Raw genomic sequence first — 23,064 nt, 5'->3', positions numbered from 1 at the left:
ACATAGTTTAGTTGTTTTTTGTTTGTTTTTTTAATATCTGATAGATATGATGAACAGGAGACATGACAATGTGCAAAGTGGATGGTAAAACTTGGACAGTTGCATTTGATTTCATTGGCAGCAGTTTTAAGTCGAAACGACAAACCGTCCTAATAACTGATGCTAGGTGACCAATGTCTCTATCAGTGATATAATCTTCAGCAGTCCCCAACAGTCATGTCTAACAGGTTGACCAGACACAGGACACACACCTATACTGGGTGGCTAAAGAGTATCTACCCCTTGGCCTCATGGTCAACAAAAGCCAGATCTGAGGTAACTGTTGGTGTGCTGGAAAAAAAGAAAACACTCCCATGGTGAAGACACATTTTTTCAACGCACATTTTATGAACAGTAACTGTTTAGTAGTGTGTAAACAGTGTTGTCGCTATGCGTCGCAGAGAGCTCACCAGTTAGTTATCTCTGCACAGGAGGACCTCATACAGCCAGCATCTCCATTTATTGCTTTTTGTTTGGCCAAAACACATTTGCACCTTGTTCCGAGCTTGTCTAAATAAACAGGAAGAGATTTGTTCTTCTTTTGGCTGTCACAGGTGGTAATGCATTAGTCCAATATTGGTAACACACCCACCTTAATGTGGCCACATCCATGGTCACCCTAGCCTATAGAGTATGATGCTAAGGAGACATTTTGTTGTCATCTGGTTGATTGTGCTGGGCTGTTATTAGCCAGCTGCACCAAGTTATTGCTTTCAAAGTAAAAGTCTGAGTATTTGAAAAGAGACAAGTGGAGTACCATGGTCATACAGCTTAGACCCAAGGGGTCCTTGTTCAAAAAGCAGGTGACCTGACAGACTGCCTATTACAGAAAGATGGAGGAAATGGAAACCTCACTGCCAGCTTAGCTGCTCTTTTAATTGGTTTTATGAATATTTAATGAAATCAAGATGGAATTGAATCATGTTTTTTAACTGCTATGAGATAAGGCGGTGGCATGGCGTGAAATGACTTGGTGCGTGTGTGTCGATATGACCATATGCATACGGTATGTGTGTGTTTGACTGCATGCATGCATATTCATGTGTCAGCATACGCTACATGTACTATCTTTTCATGCCTGCTGTTGTGCACATTATCAGATTACTGCAGTCCACAGTGTCAGAGGGTGTGTAATAACGGCAGCAGCAGGGAGGACTGTGTGCCCTGTGCAGGTGGCCGCGGCTGTCCTCTCCCATCGCTCAAGAGGAAGCTGCTCTCCACTCTCAGAAGGAATAAATCTTTTATTTGGTTTGTTGTATTTTTAACTAAGGGCTTTTGGTCACGCAACAAAGCCCTGCTCTCTATCCCCTCTGCTCCATCTTCTCCCTCCTCATCTCAGTGCCACAACACACATTACCTAACACTGTCATGCGAGTCATATTTCTACTGGCAAATAGCCATTTCTCTATCGAAATGAACTCATAGTGATTTTTTTCTACTTTAAGTGAAAAAAAATGATGTGCTACATTTTTGTCAAGATTAACACCCAGTCTTTGTTGTGCTAAATTTACACATATTAATTAAAAACCGTGTATTCATATGAAAAATTGTCAATCTGGAACTATTACATTTTACAGTTTTAAGAAGCCTTAAATCATGAACACCTGTAATCCTCTTATATTATGATGTGCTCAAATGATCCAGACAGCCACACCCAAACATGTCCTAAAAGGCTCATCCCATTAGCTCATTCTTACCTCACCTCCCCTCTTTGTTACCAAGGGACGATGACTAAGATGCAGCGAGACACAAAGCTGGGCGCATGAAGCTGGTTCCCCTTTTACCTCTGGAGTGCTGCAGATCAGTCCAGGCATCGTGTGTGTATGTGTGCACACGTGGTTGTGGTGGTGGGGGCTAGGGGTGTGAGCTTACACAGAAGTAAAAGTAGTGACTCAGATGAGGTGATTGGGCTGTTTTTCCAGATGAGGAAGACGGCAGGGATGAGATGAGAGGACCCGAGGAAGATGGAAGATGAGTCTGGTTGTTGACAGCCGTTTTCTCACTCACAACCCCATCAACCGCTGACACTTGCCCTGACCCTGAGTACATGATAAGGAAATGTTTGTATGTGTGTTAGTGTATATGTGTGCGTGTGTATGTGTGTGTATGGGTCACAGGGGACTGCAGTGGGATTGGCTGCAGATGCCGGTTTCCTGCATGTGACCTCATCGAGAGTGCAGCGGTATAAAACTGAGATCACATGGCACAGCAATAATTAATGCACTTAGCAAGCTGTAATGTCAACACTCCATTTAGACAAAAGGCCAGTTACCCAACATGCACATATTAAGCAATGTTCATTCCTTAATGAGGATATTATCATTATTTTTCTATTAACAATGGATCACATGACTACTTGTATGTTAAAGGGGTCTTTTATAGTGATGAACCTATAGACAATTACCAGTGGTCTCTGCAGTTCCCCTAAACACATTAAGTCTTCCAACCTAGTCAACCATATAGGTCGCTTGTCCCTACCCCTGGATACGAGCCATAGGAGTGTACCAGTGGCAGGTGTAACAATTTAGTTAGTTTTAGGCACAAAACTGCTTAGTTAGATTTAGGAAAGGGATTAGTGTTAAGTATGACTTTGAGGTTAAAGGACCTTCATCATCATGGTTATAATAATAATAAACACACAGTTAAGGTTGTGGAACGGTTGTGGATAAAACAAACAGTGTTGACTATCAGTTTCACATGGGAAATGAGCAGTGGTATCCAGTGTGAAAGTCCTTTGATTTGTCTAACATCAGTTCACCCCAACCTCCTCGTAACACAGACTTTGTCGCTCTACACACTACGTCACCTTAGTTCTTTGCTCCTGTCATAATTAGTCATCAATGGCTGGTAGAAATTGCTCCACAATAAAACGTAACGATGAGTCATAATGAGTTGCTTGCAAAAACGACAGGGGTGTTTTTTGTTTTTTTTTTACAACAGGACTCACTCTACCTTATGGCATTTTCTAGTTTCTTTCAGCTCTTTGTTTTGGTTTTCTGGTATATGCAACTTTTTGATTGACTCACTGCTCTCATCAGCACAGTTTTCAGCACAAAACCTCTAAAAGCCCGTACACTACAAAGACAGACCAAATACAGAGCTAAAATAGGAGTGAATATAGAACAGGTAGCCAGAAACAAATAAATAAAAACACAAATAAATGCTAATGTTGCAGTGTATCAACAGGTTATGCAAATAGGCAACTCAAAAAAGTAATTATATGTGGTTGGAAAAATTTGTTATTGCAGGTTTAAACTTTAAGGACTACTGTAACAAACTTTCCCTGTTGGATTCCTTATATGTATATTGTTGTAGATTATGGTGATAGCTGTCATCCGATTAATATAATAACTTGTTACTGACAATAAAAATAAGCATAATGAAACTTATAGTGGATTTTCTGGGAATAAAACTTCCCACACAAGCTCCCCTGCTAATGGAGGTTTACTTTAATAGTATTCTCATCCACAGCTACATCAAATTCTTTTTTTTTTTTAAATGGAAACTGCATTGGATGGTGGCTGTGGCAGTGTAATTTAGCCATATTGACTTTAAATTAATTTGAAATGAGCTACAAAATGATGGTTGGGATTTTAGTTACTCCCCCCGCCCTGCTCGACGGCTCCTCTGCCCCTTTTCTCCTTCTACTTCCTCACACTCTCTTTTCTGTGTGATAACAATCAGCAAATATGAAAAGTAAATTCTGGAGGAAATGTTGGCAAATGGGTTTTGGGTAGATTGTGCATGAATATTTAATTTAGTCATAAAGTAGGGGTTTAGTACATTAATGGTTTTTCCACTGCTGTCACTCCATTTGATGGTGGCACAGTCTGCTATCTGGTCTGCTGATTGGTTCTGTTAATGACTGTATTTATAGTGATTAAAATATTATAGATTTCTTTACGGGGATGGCAGTTGTCAGAATATTAGATTATTGTTTATTAAATAAAAAATAATAATCTAGGAATATTTAAGAGAGTCTAATAGAACCTAATAGCAAGAGAGTCTGATAAAGACATTCATAGAGAAACTAAGCAGTTTGTCTTTTAGTCAGAATGAAAAGTTTACATTGGTTTGAAGCCCTTGCAAAATTGCATCTTTCCATTTATGGAGGTAAATATCTGTATCAGGGCCTGCACTCATAAAACATCCAAGAATAGAAGCACTGATGTTGGCTTTCTGGTCAGGGTACATGCCTAGAAAAATAAAACTTCATTATGTTCTCATTTAACTGTAGCTATTTTAAGATATTTCGGGACTCCAGTCCCTTGAACTGTATCAGTATTGTTTACTGTGCTTCCAGCCACAGAGCCCCAGAGTCCACGCTGGCTGGCTCAACTACCGTGACAGCTGGAGCGGCCGTCACCTCTGGCTCCCAACTGCTTCCTTGTTTTCTGACCTGATAACACTTTAACTGGCAGGTCCAGTTCAGATTCACCTGTGGCAAACATCTGTGGACTAAAGCCAGATTTATTTATTATTTTTTGCAAATAATGATATAACCTTCTTGGAGTTTTTTGCAGGTGTAACCTACTAAATCAGGTCAGTCCAATAAGTATCTGTTAAGCTGTCAACCGTAAAAAAGTATTTGTATATTTTGGCATTCAGATATCAAAAGAGACTGACAATCACTTTATTTTTTTATTTTTCTGTGTAGTGAATGCCACAAAGTGAGTAGTGAGAATATACAGTAGAATCAAGAAGGGTGAAATCAATTAGTAACAAATACTCACTGCACTTGGTTTAAGCTGTTGTGTGTGTGTCATTATGGCAGTGAGAGGGCAGTGGCCAGCCACTCTGAGGCTGGGCTGGCTTCAACCAGGGTGTGATCCCTCAGCTCTTGGCTATGTTTGATGAAGATTAATTCAATCCTATTTTCTGCCCTGAAATGCTTTTGCTAATGTAATTCTCTCTGTGTCAGATCCCACCCCCCCACCCCCCCCCACCCCTCTCTTTGTGTGTCTGTCTGTCTCGCTCTCCCTCCTAAAGAACACTAAGCACCTTATCCATGTTAAGGACTAACAAAAGCAGCAGGAAGAGAGAGCAGTGGTAGTGTGTTGTAATTCTCTACTACAGATTCATTATCTGTGTATAAGTACTGGCAGACTGAACAGCACTTACACTTTTCATCTGCTGGTTACAGATTGAGTGAGTGTTCGTGTGCATATAGAAGAATGACGTGTGAGGATTTTTAGAATAGATTTTAAAATGCCATCAGGTTCAGAAGTTACCTGGTCCTCGGTATGTTATGTGCATATAAATGTATTTTCCTGATCCCATACATCTGCAGTCGTTCATATTCATACCATAATCTTAAATGAGGAATCATTTATTCATAGAATCATAGTATTCAGCCTACCATAGTTTCACTTGCAGTTATGTGGAGACCCAACAGAGGGTGCTCCACAGTCCTACACAATCTAATCTAATCAACCTGTCTACTACTGCAATACAGACTACCACTGTAGGAAAGTTTGGACAACAGATTTGCATTTATATTTATTAGTTACTGTTATTTTGTTGAGTATTTACGTATCTGTGTAGCAGACAATATCCTTTTTGCATGTCCATTTCACTACAGAAACAAACATTGCAAAAGGTAGAAACATTGAAAACGAACAAATCTGTAAAAAAGAGATTCATATTAATCTCTTTTTTTTAACTTATTATTCATTATTCATTCAATGTCATTATGTGGTTTAAATGTCTCCTATTAGACATTTAAACCACATAATGACATTGAATGAATAATAATAAATATATGTGAATACCAAATTGAAAAAGAATGTGTATTTAGGTTTTTTTTTTTTCAAGTTAGTTACTGCTGTACAGATGTAATAGGATTTGCCAAAGAAATCTCAATGACGTGTTTTTAAATGCACAAACAAATGTGATGTATTTTCTGGTGTAGTAAAGGGTGTGGTCAAGGTCTAGCTGTTCTCCAGGCCTCATCCACCGTTCAACGACAGTGAGAAGAACTAGAGGTGTAAATGTTTCTCTGTTGTTAGTGATTCCTGCCGTGGCTCTATATCTGACTGACTGTAGAGAGTCAGCATTGTCCACAGGTGGTACAAACAGTTTGATTGTGTGTGTGTGTGAGGGGGGTGGAGTGTGTGTGAGTGAGTGAGTGAGTGTGTGTGTGTGTGTGTGTGGTGTGTGTGTGTGGTGTGTGTGTGTGTGTTGTGTGTGTGTGTGTGTGTGTGTGTGTGTGTGTGTGTGTGTGTGTGTGTGTGTGTGTGTGTGTGTGTGTGTGTGTGTGTGTGTAATGGTGGAGTGTATAATCGCAGCTTGTTTGTGTCTCATGTTGTCACAGTGACCTCTACTGCTTACATGGTCACCCACTCCAGCATCCATACCAGCACACACACAATGCACTACAGGCATATATACTTAGGTAACCTAGAGTCTGTACAGTGCTTGTAAATAGGAACATCACGTCAGTGTAGTAAAAAAACAAAAATCGAAATTTACTCAAAGCTAAATAAGTAAATAAATCATCTTAAAAAACCCCTTTGGCTCCAACCTCACAAATTGTTGAATGTTTGTGGAGCATCTTTCTTCTAAGATGACTTTTCTTTTTCTGGATTCCCTGTGCTGGGATGACCTCTCTTCACTCTAAACACAAGCATCTTCTCTTCTCTCTTCTCTCCATAAAGCCCCTCATGACACCCTCTCCACATTGAGAATTTGCACCAATCCCACATATTTCTCATTAACTCTCAATAATTTGCTCCACAAAAGCATTTTGAACTGGCAGATATTTTACCAGCAGTGTTTTGCTCAGGAAAACAAACAATGTTTCTTGTAATGCCTAAATTCCTAAATACATTTAAAAACAAAACAAAACAACAATACAAATACAAAATTATATTGTGTATATATATATATATATATATATTAAAAAAATGGCCTCAGTTGCTTCATAGATAAAACATTATTATTATATTACCCACACTGGGGGTTAAATGTTAGAGTATCTTAAGGTCTAACCACAACTCTCTTATACTCTATAAGTGTATAAGCCACAGCTTTATATGACCTAATATGACATTCTCTTTCTTATCTTTAGCTTCTTCTTAAACACTTGTGTCACACAAGATTGTTTTTGAATGACATAATAATTATCAAAGTACTGTGACACTTAACGTTACATTCTTTTCTCTTACTCAGGTTTACCAACACTATAATGGTGGTGAACTTGTGGCTAGAGTTATTCCATCTCTGCACCTAATGGACCCCTTTCCACTTATGTTGTGTATCATAAGTCACTCTGAGTAAGAGCATGTGTTAAATACTAAAATAAGTGTTTAGTAGCCTATCGGAGAGTTCCACTTCAAGCAACACTGTAGGTGGGTAGAGAAGGACTCCAAGTATGTTGAGAGTCACTTTGCTTATCCCTCTCAGCGACTGGTTAGTATGGTGCTTGAATATTAATGAAGTCTGGTCCTAAACGCTGGCTTCGACTCTGACCTAGCCATACTGTGTGTGTGTGTGTGTGTGTGTGTGTGTGTGTGTGTGTGTGTGTGTGTGTGTGTGTGTGTGTGTGTGTGTGTGTGTGTGTGTGTGTGTGTGTGTGTGTGTGTGTGTGTGTGTGTCTCTCACACTCACACACACACTCAGACCCTTCCCAAGGATGTGAAGATCTTCTCTCCTGAGGGACTGATAGATGAGGAGGGCTGGGGTGTTGATTACTGCAGTGCTCAACAGTCAAGTGTGTGTGTGTGTGTGTGTGTGTGTGTGTGTGTGTGTGTGTGTGTGTGTGTGTCTGTAAGGGCATGTGTGTAAAAAGGCAGCAGGTTAAAGAGAGGGGTAGCCAGCTAGCACCTCCTCTAGACTCCCTCTCAGCTGCTGGAGACATCAAGTGTAAAATTGCACACTCTTTCAAACACACTCCATCAAAACCCACGAGGACACACACACACACACACAGAGCGAGAGAGAGCGAGAGAGTGTATTGGGGAAACTGCTTGAAAATTGGTTGTTGAACTAGCTCAAGATTTAACCTTAACAGAAGTACAGCATTGTCAAGTTATTTGGAAGACATATCAAACTATATAAACAATATAAAGTTGCAAAAAATTGCAATTTCAAAAAACAAATAAATAAATGAATGAATAAAACTGTAAGTTGTTATCATTGTGGTTACAGCTGTCTGTCAGTAGTCATACAGTGCAGTTGCAGCACAGAAAAACCCACAGTACATTTTAAAATGACTCAAAACTAAACTTCTATAAATAATGTCTAATGACCAAAATAAACCAATACGTGATATGTGAGATAGATTAATAGACTTAAGGGTGTACGATAATTAGAGTGATATTGAGAATTGACCATTAATGATCATTTTATGACATTTCTTCTCTCTTTTTCTTCCAGCAACAACGGCATCTAGACCTGTTAACCATCACCAACTCTGGTAAGTCCCTGAGATCTTATGACTTGACCCACCCACAGTCCACCTCTCTACTTTAACACCCCTCCACCGCCACTCACATAAAACTGTGCTGTGATGCTTCCATTGGAGGCTCAGTATCAGTGTACTTTCCATGTTTTCTAATTTCGCTTGATATTGATTGGACAGAAACTTGTTAGTATGGCACCCAAGTATTTTCCTCTAACCCAATCCTAAATGCTGAACGTTTTACATGCTGTTTTCTGGATCCTGATTTCCTACACAAACACATAACTGCACAGTTGGGTAGTGGGGCAAGCAAAGATAAAATGGTGCTTGTACAGTGGAAAATAGAACTATTGCGGATTTGATGGTTGCTGGAGTATGTGTTAAATGATGATGTGTTATGGTGTGATGTGTTAAATGTAAAAAAAAAAACAAAACAGGATAACAGGGAGTTCATGAATTCAGTTGTGGTCATAGGAAGTCATAAGGGCAAGCACTGTCACAATGCTTTTATAAAAAACAAAAACACCAGTGTTTCTAACATTTGTGTGAGTGTGACTCATGCTACTTGTTGTTATTTTGCACTATATTTACCTTTATTATTAACTTTAGTTGGTATTTTTATTCATGGTTGTCAGTCATCAGAACCATTCAATATGTTTGTTGTCTTATTATAGCAATGTCTTATTAACAAGTGTGAGCCTTTGTGCGACACGTGTTCACAGTCTGTGTGTTGTCACCTGTGCTGTGTGTATGTTCATGTGACTGACTCTGTGCAGTATGTACATATATATATATATACATACACACACACATATGCATATGGAAGGTAAAATATTGTGCAGAGTACTTTGAATTGTATTCAGTATGCACCTCAAACTCATAACATGTAGTAGTTGGAAACGCATATGGTGCTCAAAGTTTGACTTGATGTGAAAATGTGTCAGAAAGTAGTTGCACTGTTAGAAATTTATTCCAGTGTCTTAGAGAGGCAGCTGTGAGAACGAGGGATCCACTGAGATGAAGAGCAAGGAGAAATTCGAAAAACTGGGGAGGAGAAACAGATGGGGACGGCGAGGAGGATACAGAGACCCATATGTCTAAAGTATCTGGATGATCTAATATGCTTTGATTAGAATAATGCATATGTGAGGCTCATGGAGACCGGGGTTAATTTAGCAGGTTTACATTGCAGCTGTTCCTCAGGCCCTAGGCAGAGGCAAAGACTCGCCCCTGGCCTTCACAGTTTGACAGAGGGCAACCAGAGAGAGAAAAAAAAAGGTGAAGAAGGGAGAGGATGTGAGGAAGATTATATACAAACACGTTCTACAGCCAAGTGAGGGGGGAAAAGGAAGAAGGATTTTATTTTCATAAAATTCTGTGTGTATCAAACAACTGATTCAACTAATGTGACACCAGAGCGTTTGCTTACAGTTTCTGCGCTCTTGATCTAGAGATGTGATATATCAAAGTAAAATGGAGGTTCACCAGTAGGGTAGGTTACTAGGTAACTAGTACTGTATGAATGTGTCCTCTCATCTTCTTAAAGGAGTCCTGAACTTTCTATAGATTTGTTGCCAAACTTTGTCAATTTATTTTCACTTTATTGTGGTTGGGTATGGCTCAATAGGACTTAGAACTTCAAGTTGATATGAATGACTGACAGTACTCTTTCATTCACAAGTCAACACTTCATACACTCTGGGTGAAAACATTACTGGCTGTGCTATTACAGCTCTTTGTCCCTCATACTTGAAGTTGCACAAGAAATGCTGGTAAATTTCTTACAAACTATCCACCAAACTCAAGTTCTGAATAGATTTGAGGCAACAAATAGTCAGACTGAGTTTTGGAATCAGGCACACAGAGGACAGTCACAAAAACTCTGTTGCTTTTGTTAAAGCAGCTGCCTCTTTAGAGGTCTGTGTAGTGCCTCATTTTAAGTTTAATCTGGGAGAAAATAAAAACGAAAATTGAAATCTCACACAACAAAATGAGAAAAAATTAAGAGAACTGGGTATTGTGCAAAGCCACTGCACCCTCCAAGGTTATTTTATTTTGTCCACTCTTTTTTGTTGGTTAGCCAATATGCAGCATCAAACTGTAGCACTCCATGGTCTCATAAGAGAAGTAAAATAGCACAACTACAGAGGAAAGTCTGATCTATTGCTACAAAGTTTTACTTTGAGATGTCCTGTTAACAGTCACAGACATCCCATTGAATTAATCTTAGAATAGCTGAAACCTGAAGTTTTTTATGACATTGCATCTGTCTCTTTGGATAAGCTTACAGTCGTGGACGCTATACAACTAGCTTATAGTTTGCACCCATGGAGGCCATAGATAGACTGAAATAGCTTTCCATTATTTCTCAGTGAAGGGTTTCTTCCTTTGACCAGTATAGAGCTCAGTGTGCTGTGTAAATTATTGCAGGTCATTATTCAGGCTGTTGTTACGTGTGGCCTTGAAGGGAAGTCTATTATATTCTTAAGTTGGCAGACATATTTTATTCTGCCCTGCTGCTTATTACTATTCACAGTAGGTGAGTGGACATGCACACACACACACACACACTGAACATGGTGAAGGTTATTATGATGGCTGTATGAAGAGCAGGTGAGGCTTTCAGATGAATGACTTTGATAGGGAAACACAGGCAGGACACCCTCTCCTTCTCTCTGCAGATTAAAGGAGTTTCCGCTCCTTCGCTCCCTTTCTCCTTGTCACCCTCCCAACTGCCTCCCTCTCTGCTGTTGGCACTTCTTCCTCTACTCATTTGAGCAACACCCGTTATCTGCTGTTATTTATTAGTGATCTTATTTTATCACATTGCCTTTGTCCTCTTGTTTCTCCTGCCCTTTTCTGTTGCATTATCCCCTCCTTCGTTTCGTCTTCATAGCATGGACAGCAGGGGGAATCAATGGGTGTGAACAAACTAATAGGCTCAAGTGGCTTCATAACGTGCTGCGTGTCAGAGAGAGAGAGAGAGATTTGATGAGGATTCTGCCCCCGCTGCTCTGTTGGTCTCTGTTTCTAATGACATTCATTAGCTGCTCTGAAGAATGATTCACCCTTACACATGTATTCACACACATGCACGTACTTTACAGATCTGATGTATATGTATATACACATCGGAGAAAAACAGACAAAAAACACAGTACGTCTTTATTCTCTCCCTTTCTTATTTCACACACATGCACACCCACTCCCACACACAGACCCACTCAAACCTCACTCGGCCCTCTTTAATTGGACACTTGAGCAGTGCACGGCTGCATCTGGCTCCTGTTGAACACAGCCTGACATTTCAGACTGCTGACCTTTCCAGCCCCGCCACAACTAAATAATGATTAGTCCTGGCAACTGTTCCACCACAGCAGCAGCCAGGTACACACACATGCACACGAGCACAAACACATGCACGCGCACACACACACAGGTGCAAAAAGCACAAAACAGAACAACAAAAAACACCTACATTGAAGGCTTTGTCTTTTCACAGTGAGAAAATGGGGTGCAGACATTGATTTGAGAGGCCATTGTCATTCTTTTGGCTTATCGATTAGGTTGTCCTTTTCCATATCTGCAGTCAGCACCCAATAATGTGTTGTTCTAAATTAACTCTGCTTGCCTCTGTTTAGTTTCTCCTTTCCCCTTTATGCGCTCTCAGCATTACAGTGGAAAAAAGGTCAATCATATTCATGAGATCTGGGCAGATTTGAGAGGATGGTTGTGTGTCAGTGTGTGTGTACTTTTGCACACGCTTTTAGGTTTGTGCACAGACGTGTGCAGCATGTGTGTATGTGTGTGCGTCTGAAGCAATGAAGCAGCGTGGAGATAATAGGCAGTTCTCAGATCTCTCCTCTCACTTTCTTCTTTTTCACTCTATCACTTCTCTCTTTGTATCTCCATTTCCCTGCTGTTTCTGTCAGAGCAGAATAGAAATGTTATTCATTAGAGAATCTCTTTCTACAGTTATTCTATGTCTTTCCTGCTTTGCTCTCTCCAGACAAAATCACTGTACATATCTCTGAGGTCAGAGGTTAGGTTTTTGCACAGCCAGCTGCTCATATTCAAAAGCCGTGTCTGAATCTTTCATTCTACACTTATTGTGATTTTGTGGAAATTGAAGTAAGTAAATTTAACATAATAAAGGCATGAGATTATGAACAGCATGGACAAAATTATGAGGTATGGGGCGATGGTCCCTACATGATGAAAACTGTAATTATTTTACTCTTATTGTTTCCATGGAAACAACCAGGTCAGGGCATATTTTCTAAACAAAATCACAGACATCAAAGCAGGAGCAACATCAACTCACATCAACAAGTTTCAATTTATAATTATATTTTTGTAAAAAGGGTCATGATCTTTTTTGCAGAAGTACAGATGCACAAACAGTCCAGACACAGCTACATTGCACGATCATAAATAGCTTCCCAAATCACCATTCTTTGCTACCAGTGTATATCAGATACCATAGCCTACAAAACTGAATTTGCAAGTTTTTTGCTGGTAGTTTTACTGACACATCACAGTAACTGATTCTAGCAGTGAGTGATGAAATAAATGTAATTAATTTGAAGGAAGGTACAGAAGCTAGAATCCCTCACCATGCAGCAAATGTGTTTACCAGCTACAGTGTGTCCTACAAATCCAGGTAATCAGCCATTATTTAGAGTTGAAATGACTTTATATTCTTTAAATAGACTAATGAATAAAACTGTGAAATTTCAAACCTACTGTATTTCACATTTTAACCCATACAATAGACTTGAAAATGAGCTTTGCAGGATTGCACTTACATTTGCTTAAATTCCACTTGCCAGGAGGAGCAGCAGTTAATAAAACAAACACGCCATTAGGAAAATAAGGAGCTGTAGAAATTGGTTCGGCTGTTGTTCGCCAGTTATTGCAAAATAAAATAAACTCAGTCATGGGCAACAACCTTGTTGTCTGCCTAGCAAACTTGTTATGGTCAACTAAAACAAGCCAAGCACAGGCCCTCATAAACTGAAATAAAAACAAAAAGTAAACTTTGTGGGGAAGGAAACTGTAACTGAAGTAAAACCTTTATTGCTTGTAAAGCTAAAAGAAAGTACAATTTTTAGTTCTCATTTTTTATGATCGGGGAGAATCGGGGAGAAAGTTTTCGACTCCTATGAGCCATTGCTTTCTCTCCTACAAAATACCAGCATGTAGTGTCTCAACATTTACATAACATGTCAGAAAACAGCAGAATAACTCGAGGATTACTTCTAACTAAATTGTCTGCAGTGTGAACGTGGGGTCAACAGAGTTTTCTCTAATTTACACAATGCACCAGCCTGGCTTTCTCTCAGACATTTAATAGCTTCCATTTCTTCAGATGAAAGTGTCTGGGCAGTCATCCAAACAATATAGTGATATATCATGTATTTATGTCTTTGTTGTGGTGATGCTGTTGTTTTGAATATGATGTATTTCTCTTGGCCCTTTTGCAGATTGCACTCATGGAGTGCTGTTGTGGTATTGGTATAGTAAGAGTTTCCCTCCTGCCTTTAAATCCTATGAAACGCTTGCTTCATGAAACACAGGGCGATTGTTTAAACTCTTTGTGCTGGTACCATTTCTATTTTACTTTGAAGAAAACACATTTTCTGTCAGAACATTAATCTTTCTTTTTCTCTTTTTTTTTTTATTCTTGCAGAGAAATGAAAGTTAACCCCCTTGTGTGTACCAATTTCCTTTTTGTTCAGCTGTGCAGACTTTAATCAGTCGATCTTTATCTGCCGGACCAGTCCCCCTTTGAGTTAAGTTGGAACATAAGAAACCTGCATTCATTCATTAAGCTCTCATTTCCTCACTCATTTACTCACATCTTTTTATAACCACACATCTTAGAGTTAAAGAACAAAGATCTAGCCAACAAAGTTTTTGTGTCTTATGCACCTTTTAGCCATGCTTACTGAATTTCTCTGAAATGCTAATGATGACCTTATCTCTCCTTTAAAATATGGAAAAGTGTTTAAATTTCATTTTCTTTTCCAATTGGTAACACTGCAGCAGGAGTCTGCTGCAAAGAAAATAGCCAGTGGCAGCAATATGTCTACAGTATGTACAGCAAACAGAGAAGAAGGCATTGCCTTTGGAGCTCTCATGCTGTCTTTAATACTTCAAGCAAGTGTACGCTATTCTTGCGCATTCTTTCAGGCTTGTAGTCTCCACACTGAGAAAAGTCCCTTTTGCAGACTGCAGGCCAGGAGACTGTGTTTCTATACAGCCTGGGTTAACCCATGGAAGGTGGAAAGACAGCTCTGATACAACCTGAATGCAACCTCCTGCTCCCTATCTAGGCCTGTGGTACATACCTGAGCTGATAGAAATTTCTGGGTGGCTCAGGGACTGCAAGGTTGACTGGCTTTCACGCTGTAGGTCTGCAGAGATTTGTTTTTAGTGGAACACCTTAAGAGAGGGAGGGAGGGAATGCAGAGGACAGTGAAAAAACAGAGAAGAACATTATTTATAAAAAAAAAATACTATCAGGCTTCTGTGTAAATGAGCAGCTGTGAAAACAACACTTCCTATTATTGCCCTAATTATATCCTTTCTCTATGAATTTGCATATTTTATCTCGCTCCTCTTCATTATGAGGGACTATGCTTCCATTTTGATGTGGTTAAAAAAACACATAAAACAAACAAAGAAGGAGATGAAGGATGGAAGGGAGCAACGGAGAGGGGTGCGCTGGCCGCCTCATATTGAGTATTTTCCAGTTGATTTTGTTGAAGGGTTCTCAGCAGCGTAGCTAAATAAGCAGCAGCATGCTAATGAATGGAGAACGAGTGTGATAATTTACCAGACAAAGAATGGAGGACTGTGAGAGATAGGAGCCTGAAGGGGGGGTTGGGGGTAGAGGGTGGTAAGGAACAATGCAATATTGAAAATATTTTGAAAATATTTGTCATCAAACAATTATTTAAAACCTGTCTCTCGCCTATATGCCTGAAGGTTCTTTTTTTTTTGTCCTGCCCATATTACTAATGCTTAGAGTAAATATTCCCTGTGTCACAAATTCGGTAATTTCACGCACTGTACACACAGTCAACCATGTGTTTCATGTTTCTGCATGCAGAAAGGGAGAGAGAGCGCTAAACTCAGAGGACAGTAAATGACAACAGAAGAAGCGTAGACTCTGTCCTCTTTCTAAAAGGGCGATGTGACGACGGCAGTAAACAGGCTGTGAGCAGGCTGTGGGCTCTGAGATTATTTCTTTGTCACCAGCAGAGCCACCAGTGTTGCTGAGCACTGCTGTGGAGCAAATCCTCCTAGAGAGGACTGATTGGATTTTTGTTCCAGGGAGCCTTTTGTGTTAGCAGCATAGGGACTAGATAATAGAGGTTGATGCCACTCTGTCTCTGTGTTATGGCTGGTGGATTGAGTTTTTCTGTGTGTGTGTGTGTGTTCGGTGTGTGGGGCCAGGACACTGCCTCTCTTAACAATCACTATATCACTGTTATTCACAACCTATTGCATCCTCTTTGCTTAAAAGATGCTAAATATCAGAGCACATGGACGATCTGCAACCAATATGTGATTCTAGTTGCTAATGGTATGGTTTTAAAACAAAGATACATTGTTAATATGAAAACCTGCCACTCATGCCACTCTTGTTCATAGCAGACTATTCAATGTCACATGCCACACAAACTGCAGTGCAGGTAGTTCTACAGTCTGTCTTCATTCAGAGAGACTGACACATGCAGAAATACGATTTAACTTGTTTATTAGAATTTTTAATGAAGTACTTTTTTTATTTATTTAGTGGCAATTTAGAGTTTGCAATTAGCCTAATATGCATGGTAAGGGGAAGGGTGAGGGAGATAGGGGAAAGGTATAGGGGTAAGTGAGGGAGGGTGGAGAGGGTGAAGGTGGTAGAGGGGTAATTTGGGGAGGGTAGATAGAAGGATAGGGTGAGTGTGGGGGAAGCAAGATGGAGGAGGAGGGACCCAGTGTTTTGCAAGTTCACGGTTCATAAGAGCTGGCTCAAAATTCAGTTCACACAGATTAAAATGAACTAGTTCCATTTTTTGAATGGAAGTTGCTCTGAGCTATTTGCTTTCAGTAGGACCTCCTCCTACCCATTCATCCCCAGCTCCCACATATTGCCATAATATTACTATAGAATCACAGACATAGATTACTTTTAAAGGTTCTGATTATAAAGCAGGTCTAAGTTCTTTATAATACTGTGAAAGTAGCAAAGAGCTCAGTCCATGGAGAAATGCTGAGAAACTGTGACTTAAAACGAGCCGTCAGGACTTCTGTAACTTTGTGATGTCACACCAAAGCAGTCACCACCCTCAGCCATGCCCCAAGCCTGGCCCACTCGGACTCATATATTATTGTATTTATATATTACTATATTTATATCTGATCACTCAGAAAACAGCAGAAGAGATGCTCAGAGCTAGAGAGATGTAAAACTACATTGAGATTATATTTTGGTACTTAAAAACACAAATATATCTTCTTATGGATATCAAAACTTCAAATAAAACACAGTAAAAATGTAAAATATGCGACCTTTTAAAAACCTAGAAACATTTATGAGTGTATTTGTGTTACCACTAAAAGAGTGTGTCATAAAGCAAGACAACTCAAAACAGATTGGTTTACAAATGTAATTCAGCTCTATGTACATTTGTTTATTATGCAGAAAGTGAAAAAAGAGGTGCAGTAAAGGTGTACTGTAGAAGCAACGGAAATGCATGAACCAAATTATGCAGCAGTTCAAAAACATAAAGCAGATTACTGGTTGGTACATGCTGCCCCATTGGTTACATGACAGTCGCTAGTTGAAAGCTGTGCTATGATTTTGTCGTATAACAGTTCATCTTCTGATGTTTTTTAGTGGTTGGCAAACAGCTTTTTGGTGCATTACCAACACCTTCAGGTGCGTGCAGGTTCATTAGTTGCAAATACATTCAGTTCACTGTTCGCCAAAAACATGTTGAGTGTTTATGCACAACACTGGAGGGAGCTACTGTTGTCCTGCCTTAGCTGAACAAACACTTACATTTACTTACCACTCTTTTCTTCCTTTTCACCCTTCCTTTGCCTTTCTTCTCTAACTTCTCCTCTTTTGTTTCATTTTTCTCCTTCTTTTTTCTGCTCTGACCTCTCTTTCTGTTTCTTTTTCATCTCCTCCTCTTTCTTTTTTTATTTATTTTCAATGTCCTTCTGCTCATTCTTTCTTTTCTTATTCAATGTCTCATTATCTTCCTTTTGTTTAATTTCCATATTCTTTTCTCATTTATTCTTCTTTTTTCAACCTTTGTCTTTCCAATCTTGATCCTCACCTTCTTCTTGCGAGATTTCACCTCTTTTTCTGCATTTTTAGACTGATCTCTCCAGTTGTTTCTTCACCTCTTCTAATTCTCTCTTCTCCTCTTCCAGCTTGAGTCTTGTCTCTTGGCACTCTCTCTCTCTCTCTCTCTCTCTCTCTGCTCTGTTCTGAACCTCTCCTCCAGAGCATTGTGTCTGCCAAGCTCCCTCATTCAGGAGGTTTTCAGTTCCTCTGCTCCTCAGCTGGTTTGTGGTCTGGTTTGTGAGCCTCTCAGTGAGATTCCTCTTCTTGAGTTGCAGAATTTCATTTTCCCTCTGGTGAGCTGCTCTTTCACCTTGTTCACCTTCTGCTGGTTTTTGTGCTCTGTGACCTTTGTTATGGTTTCATGTGCTCTTGGTTCCAGGAATAAAAGTCCCATTCATTTCCCCATAGACAATGTTAGGTGACTGACAGTAGAAGCACCTCTATAGTATGGATCTACATGAGACTCTTGTGGTGGAATCAATACAAAAGATAAACAACTGTGTTAGCGACATTAAATCACTGAACAGAAAAAAGCACCCATTGTGGCAATGCGGGAGCATTCACACATTATTTTACGGTGATTAGCCCCACTGCTAACCTTGTAGTCACAACAGATAAACAACAGATACAAACAGTATAGCACCTGTAAATGAGCTGAATCAATTGTATTGGTGTTAATGTTGGATTTCATTTGGATGTAAATTGGTTGACATGTCTGTAGTTCTTTTCATCAAGTGGAAGATATTATTGCTGTCAGATATTCATTCATATCTCCTACTCGGGAATTACAAGTTGGAGGCTGAAGTGAACTTGGCTTTCCACTTGGCTGCTCGTGATTACAGTTTTAAAGTAATTAACTGTAAACATAAAATGTAATATGTACACCAATAATGGCAGGTTGAAGCTCAAAATAACTGATTTTATAATCTGCGTCTTAAATTAATTACCTCCGTCAAGGAGGTTATGTTTTCACCCATGTCCATTGGTTTATTTGTTTGTTTCTTTGTCAGCAGGATTATGCAAAAATAGTGAGACAATTTGCACCAAATTTAGTGAAGGGATTGAGCATGGGCCAGGGAAGGATAAGTTAAATTCAGTTAAGGTGCAGATCTAGTCATTTTGTGTTAAATCACTTTCCCTAACATTGCAAGACAGGGCATTTGTCAACACATTTGTCAATTTCTCAGGAGATAATGTTTGGATATTGATTTAAAAAATCTGACATTTTTATGGTGTTGTACAATTTGGCTGGAGGTATGTGCTTGTTCTCGTTCACTTTTGGATTGTAGGTCAAATCAGCAACTACTGTATAGTGACCTGTTCATGAATTCAATGATGAAGCATTTTGAATTCAATACATTCACACCTTTGATGGCTTTGGTTGAGGCTCAAGGGTATTTTGAACTTTCCGCCTGAATGATGGATAAAACATGATTTTTCTGGAAGTTTCTCTTCCTTCAACTTGCAGATTATCCTTTAATTTAACGTGGTCTAACCAAACAATATATTCTAATGCTCAGCTATGCCTGCTAACATAGCTAAAAACTCAAGTTTATGGGCAATTACATCTTGTCTGTGGGTAGGGCTCGACAGTGCAAGTGTTTCACTCTACCGCTCGCCGGTGATGTCTAAACAGACTGAGGAGACTTTTGTTGTCATTTAGAACTAAGAAGAACAACTTAAGAACTACTTTATTATAGAGATGTTCACACCATTTATACGTTGATATGGTTTAAAGCAGTTTAAAGTCTAAATAATTACATAATTATTAAATAAATACGGTTTAAACAGAAATTTTGAAAAACATAGTTTGCTTTTTATAGTCAAATGAATTAAATCTTTTTGCTTATAAATGTCTCCTTGTATCCCTTTATAAAGGAAAAACAAATTTTTTGATGAATATTCATTTTGCCCCTAAATTTCTTCATGTAATCCTACATTTTTCAATGTGTGCCTTGTGGAAAATTATGAGCGTCGAGACCTGAGGGGTAGGTATGTTGCCAGGAGACACCTCGCTGCCATGGTCAAGGTCATTATCAGCCTTTTCTCAGACTGTGCCTCAGTTGCTCTGTCAGATCTATATGTGAAGCATGTGTGCCCAATGGATGTGTATGTAGAGTGCTGTATGTATAAATAAACATTTTATACATTACTGATTTCCGTAGGGAAATCCTATTTTTAATTGCTCTGCTTTCACAGGCAGGTCAGCCATTAAGTTCAGCTGTAGAACAGCAGCCCCAGTCTTTCTCTGGCAAACTTCAACACAGCAGACGCTTGAACCCAAGTCCTTTAAACTCAGGAATTTCTCCTGCTCATTATGCCACCCTGCTGTCCTGTGCATGAGTGTGTGACTTTGTGCTGACCTCTATTGGAGACCAAGGAATGATACAGATAGGTTTCCACAGACAAATCCAAGCCAGTTAGAGCTGACTTTCAACAGAAATGCTCAGTAAAGTTTTAATGTATCCCGCATCGCACATCATAAAAGTATATGGCTTATTTGGATTGAGAAAGAAAGAGAAAGAGTATTGACAGGAAGTTAGTTTTGAAAGAAATGTTTTGAAATCAGCACTTGAAAATAATTGCTGATTATTTGCTGATTAATTGACGATTAGGGATATTGAGCAACAATCTTGTCAGACCTGTGTGGATGTGTTTAAAATCTGCTGCACCTGTCTCTCAGTGGCAGAAGCTCAGTGAGAACAGAAGTGGACTGTTCACAGACTGTGTTTCTCAGACCATGCTGCAACTGTTCGATAGATTCGTCTTGACTGTTTTCTCCTTCACAGGACTAAATTTGAGATAGACTGTGTTTCCCATTGTCACATCAGCTGGCATCCTGCATGTGGATGGCAGAGGAGATGCACGACACATGACTTACTGTACTTTTTTACAGTGAAAGCAGGAATCTTTGGAAGTGTTTGTCTGCCCTGGCTGAGGAAAATGGGTTATGAGATATTGCGCTTTCATTTCTTTTTCACGCAGAGTGAAGCATTGCTCAAGTGGCAGGTAGATGTGAAATTAAGCCAACATAAGTGAACATGATTGCAAGCAGTTATTGTGTTTTTTATCACAGATTTGAATATTTTTGGGTCAGCATTACTTCAGCTTTAACAGATGAAAATGTGTTTGCATTTTGTACATTTGAGTTTTGATTTGCTCACTAAGATGAAAAGCAGTTTTGGATATGAATAAAAACATGAAACAGAATGAGGATACAAGGGGAGAAACTGCGTGGCATAAACAAAATTTTATTGTACTTTGGAGACTCACAGATCTTTCAACAGAAATTAGAACAAGAGTAATAAAAGAGCAGCAAGTAATGGCAAAAAATAAAAACTAATAAGATGATTCCTGGGTTTTGATGTGCTTTTTCAGATGCAGCAGCTGCACCAACAGTCTGTATTAAGCTCCAAATCAATCTTAACCTCCGCCAAGTGTACAGTAAGCTGCAGGAATGATTCTGTGGAGGGATTTGATATCTGTGACCTTGTCTCTCCTTGACTACTCTGTGTGTGTGTGTGTGTGTGTGTGTGTGTGTGTGTGTGTGTGTGTGTGTGTGTGTGTGTGTGTGTGTGTGTGTGTGGGTGTGTATGGGTGTGTATGGGTGGGGGTCTGTGTCTGGCTGGGTGGTGGTTAAGTAAAGGCCGCTAGTTGTCAGAACACTTTGCCCCTCAACATGCCCATGTCACCCCACATCTGACCCCACACCCCGCCACCATGGGTCCCCCCCGTCCCCTAGCGTGAAACGAGCTACTGGTTGGCCTGGGTTTTATCAGCTATTATCTGTCAGATGCTGTGCACCTGTGAGCCTGGCTGCCCCTCTGCATGACGGGCGGCTGTGGTCTTTCGTCCAATCCCAGCGGCTCCCTGCTGTCAACTACAGCAGCCATGAGAAGTTCTCTGGCTGCCTCCATCTCTGTCTGACAGCCGCCCTGGAGGAAAGGGTAAGAGAAGCAAAGGGAAGAGAAGGAAAAGGGGGAGAAATACCATTAAGATGAGCTGTATTCCCACAGACCAAAGCCTGCCCACCAGCCATGTGCTGCGGCTCACCTGGCTGCCAGATAAGTGGAGATTAGAGGAGAGGAGACGGTGGAAAAGGTATTAGAGGCATTAGAAAAATTCTCTCTGAAACCCGGGGACAGCCTTGATACTTTTAGGATTTCTTGTGTCGTGTCTGACATTTGATGCCGACGCAGAAAGGGCACAGAGACAGACAGTCCACGCTGCGCTTACACAGATGGGGCAATATGCATTCTTTTAAGTATTTTCTGCTTGTTTGTTCTTTGTAGTCTTATTGCTGTTGCCTTTGTATAAATTACAGTTTTGTGAGTTCCCTATCTAGTTAGCAGAGAATAACAGTCTTGTGACTCTGGCAAGATCAATACAGGGCCACAGCAGGAGGTAGAGCGGCCCTAATGAACTGAATTGACGGGTGCTGAAATATGATCAGTATTTCTCCGGTGGTCATTATGTTTCTTATGAAGAAGATCAATGTCTCCTGGGTGGATCACTGAGTATACACAGCATGATGGCAGGGCCAGCACTGATACCATTCTAAATACTTAATGAAGGATTTATTCACAATAAGGTTTGTCTGTGTGTGTGTGTGTGTGTGTGTGTGTGTGTGTGTGTGTGTGTGTGTGTTGTGTGTGTGTGTGTGTGTGTGTGTGTGTGTGTTGTGTGTGTGTGTGTGTGTGTGTGTGTGTTTGTGTGTGTGTGTGTGTGTGCGTGTGCGTGTCTTTTTGTGTTCTTTCTGTCTTCTGTCTCTCTCTTTCAGTCAAAGGTCTTTTTTCAGGCCCTTCAGCATTAGTAACTGATGCGCTTGTATGAGGCTGTGCTGTTCATTTCATGGGCTATCACTTTTTAAATTGGTGAATGCCTTCTTCATGGTTGATTAGTAATTCATGCGGAGCTAATTAAGTGGCATAATAAGAGAAAGACTGATGCCTCCAAAAAAACAAAAGGATAACAGCATTAACCTGGACTGTAAACAGTTGTGATTGATTGTTCTAACGTGCTGCCTATAAAAGACGTTTACGCCTCTCTGAGTCCGTCATCTTGGAACCAGACATCCCTATCTTCATTTTGCTCGGTGTTTTCCTGATCTTCGAGCATCTTTCCAGAAAGTTGCCTTAATGATCCCTCCGTCCCGGCTGTCTAATGCCTGGCATCATTACTTTGCTGGGTCTGGTGTCTGTATGCTGCTGCTCAGGCTGGCAATCGTCCCTGCCAGCCATCATCACGCACACACCTGTACCAGCATCTG

At 40.0% G+C, this 23,064-nt stretch overlaps 1 protein-coding gene across 3 annotated transcripts in view; it reads left to right on the top strand.

The window, feature by feature from the left end:
• agbl4 (AGBL carboxypeptidase 4) overlaps positions 1-23,064 on the top strand; it is a 262,452-nt gene that overhangs the window by 164,211 nt on the left and 75,177 nt on the right. For all 3 annotated transcript variants that reach the window (XM_056379285.1, XM_056379287.1, XM_056379286.1), the window contains one exon: positions 8,416-8,455. In XM_056379285.1, the coding sequence (XP_056235260.1) occupies positions 8,416-8,455 (40 nt within the window). The remainder of the gene's footprint in view (positions 1-8,415; positions 8,456-23,064) is intronic.

Source organism: Seriola aureovittata, chromosome 6 (genome assembly GCF_021018895.1).
Source record: "Seriola aureovittata isolate HTS-2021-v1 ecotype China chromosome 6, ASM2101889v1, whole genome shotgun sequence".
Taxonomy (NCBI): domain Eukaryota; kingdom Metazoa; phylum Chordata; class Actinopteri; order Carangiformes; family Carangidae; genus Seriola; species Seriola aureovittata.
Note: the sequence above shows the minus strand (reverse complement) of the source record. Positions and strands in the feature narration are given on the sequence as shown.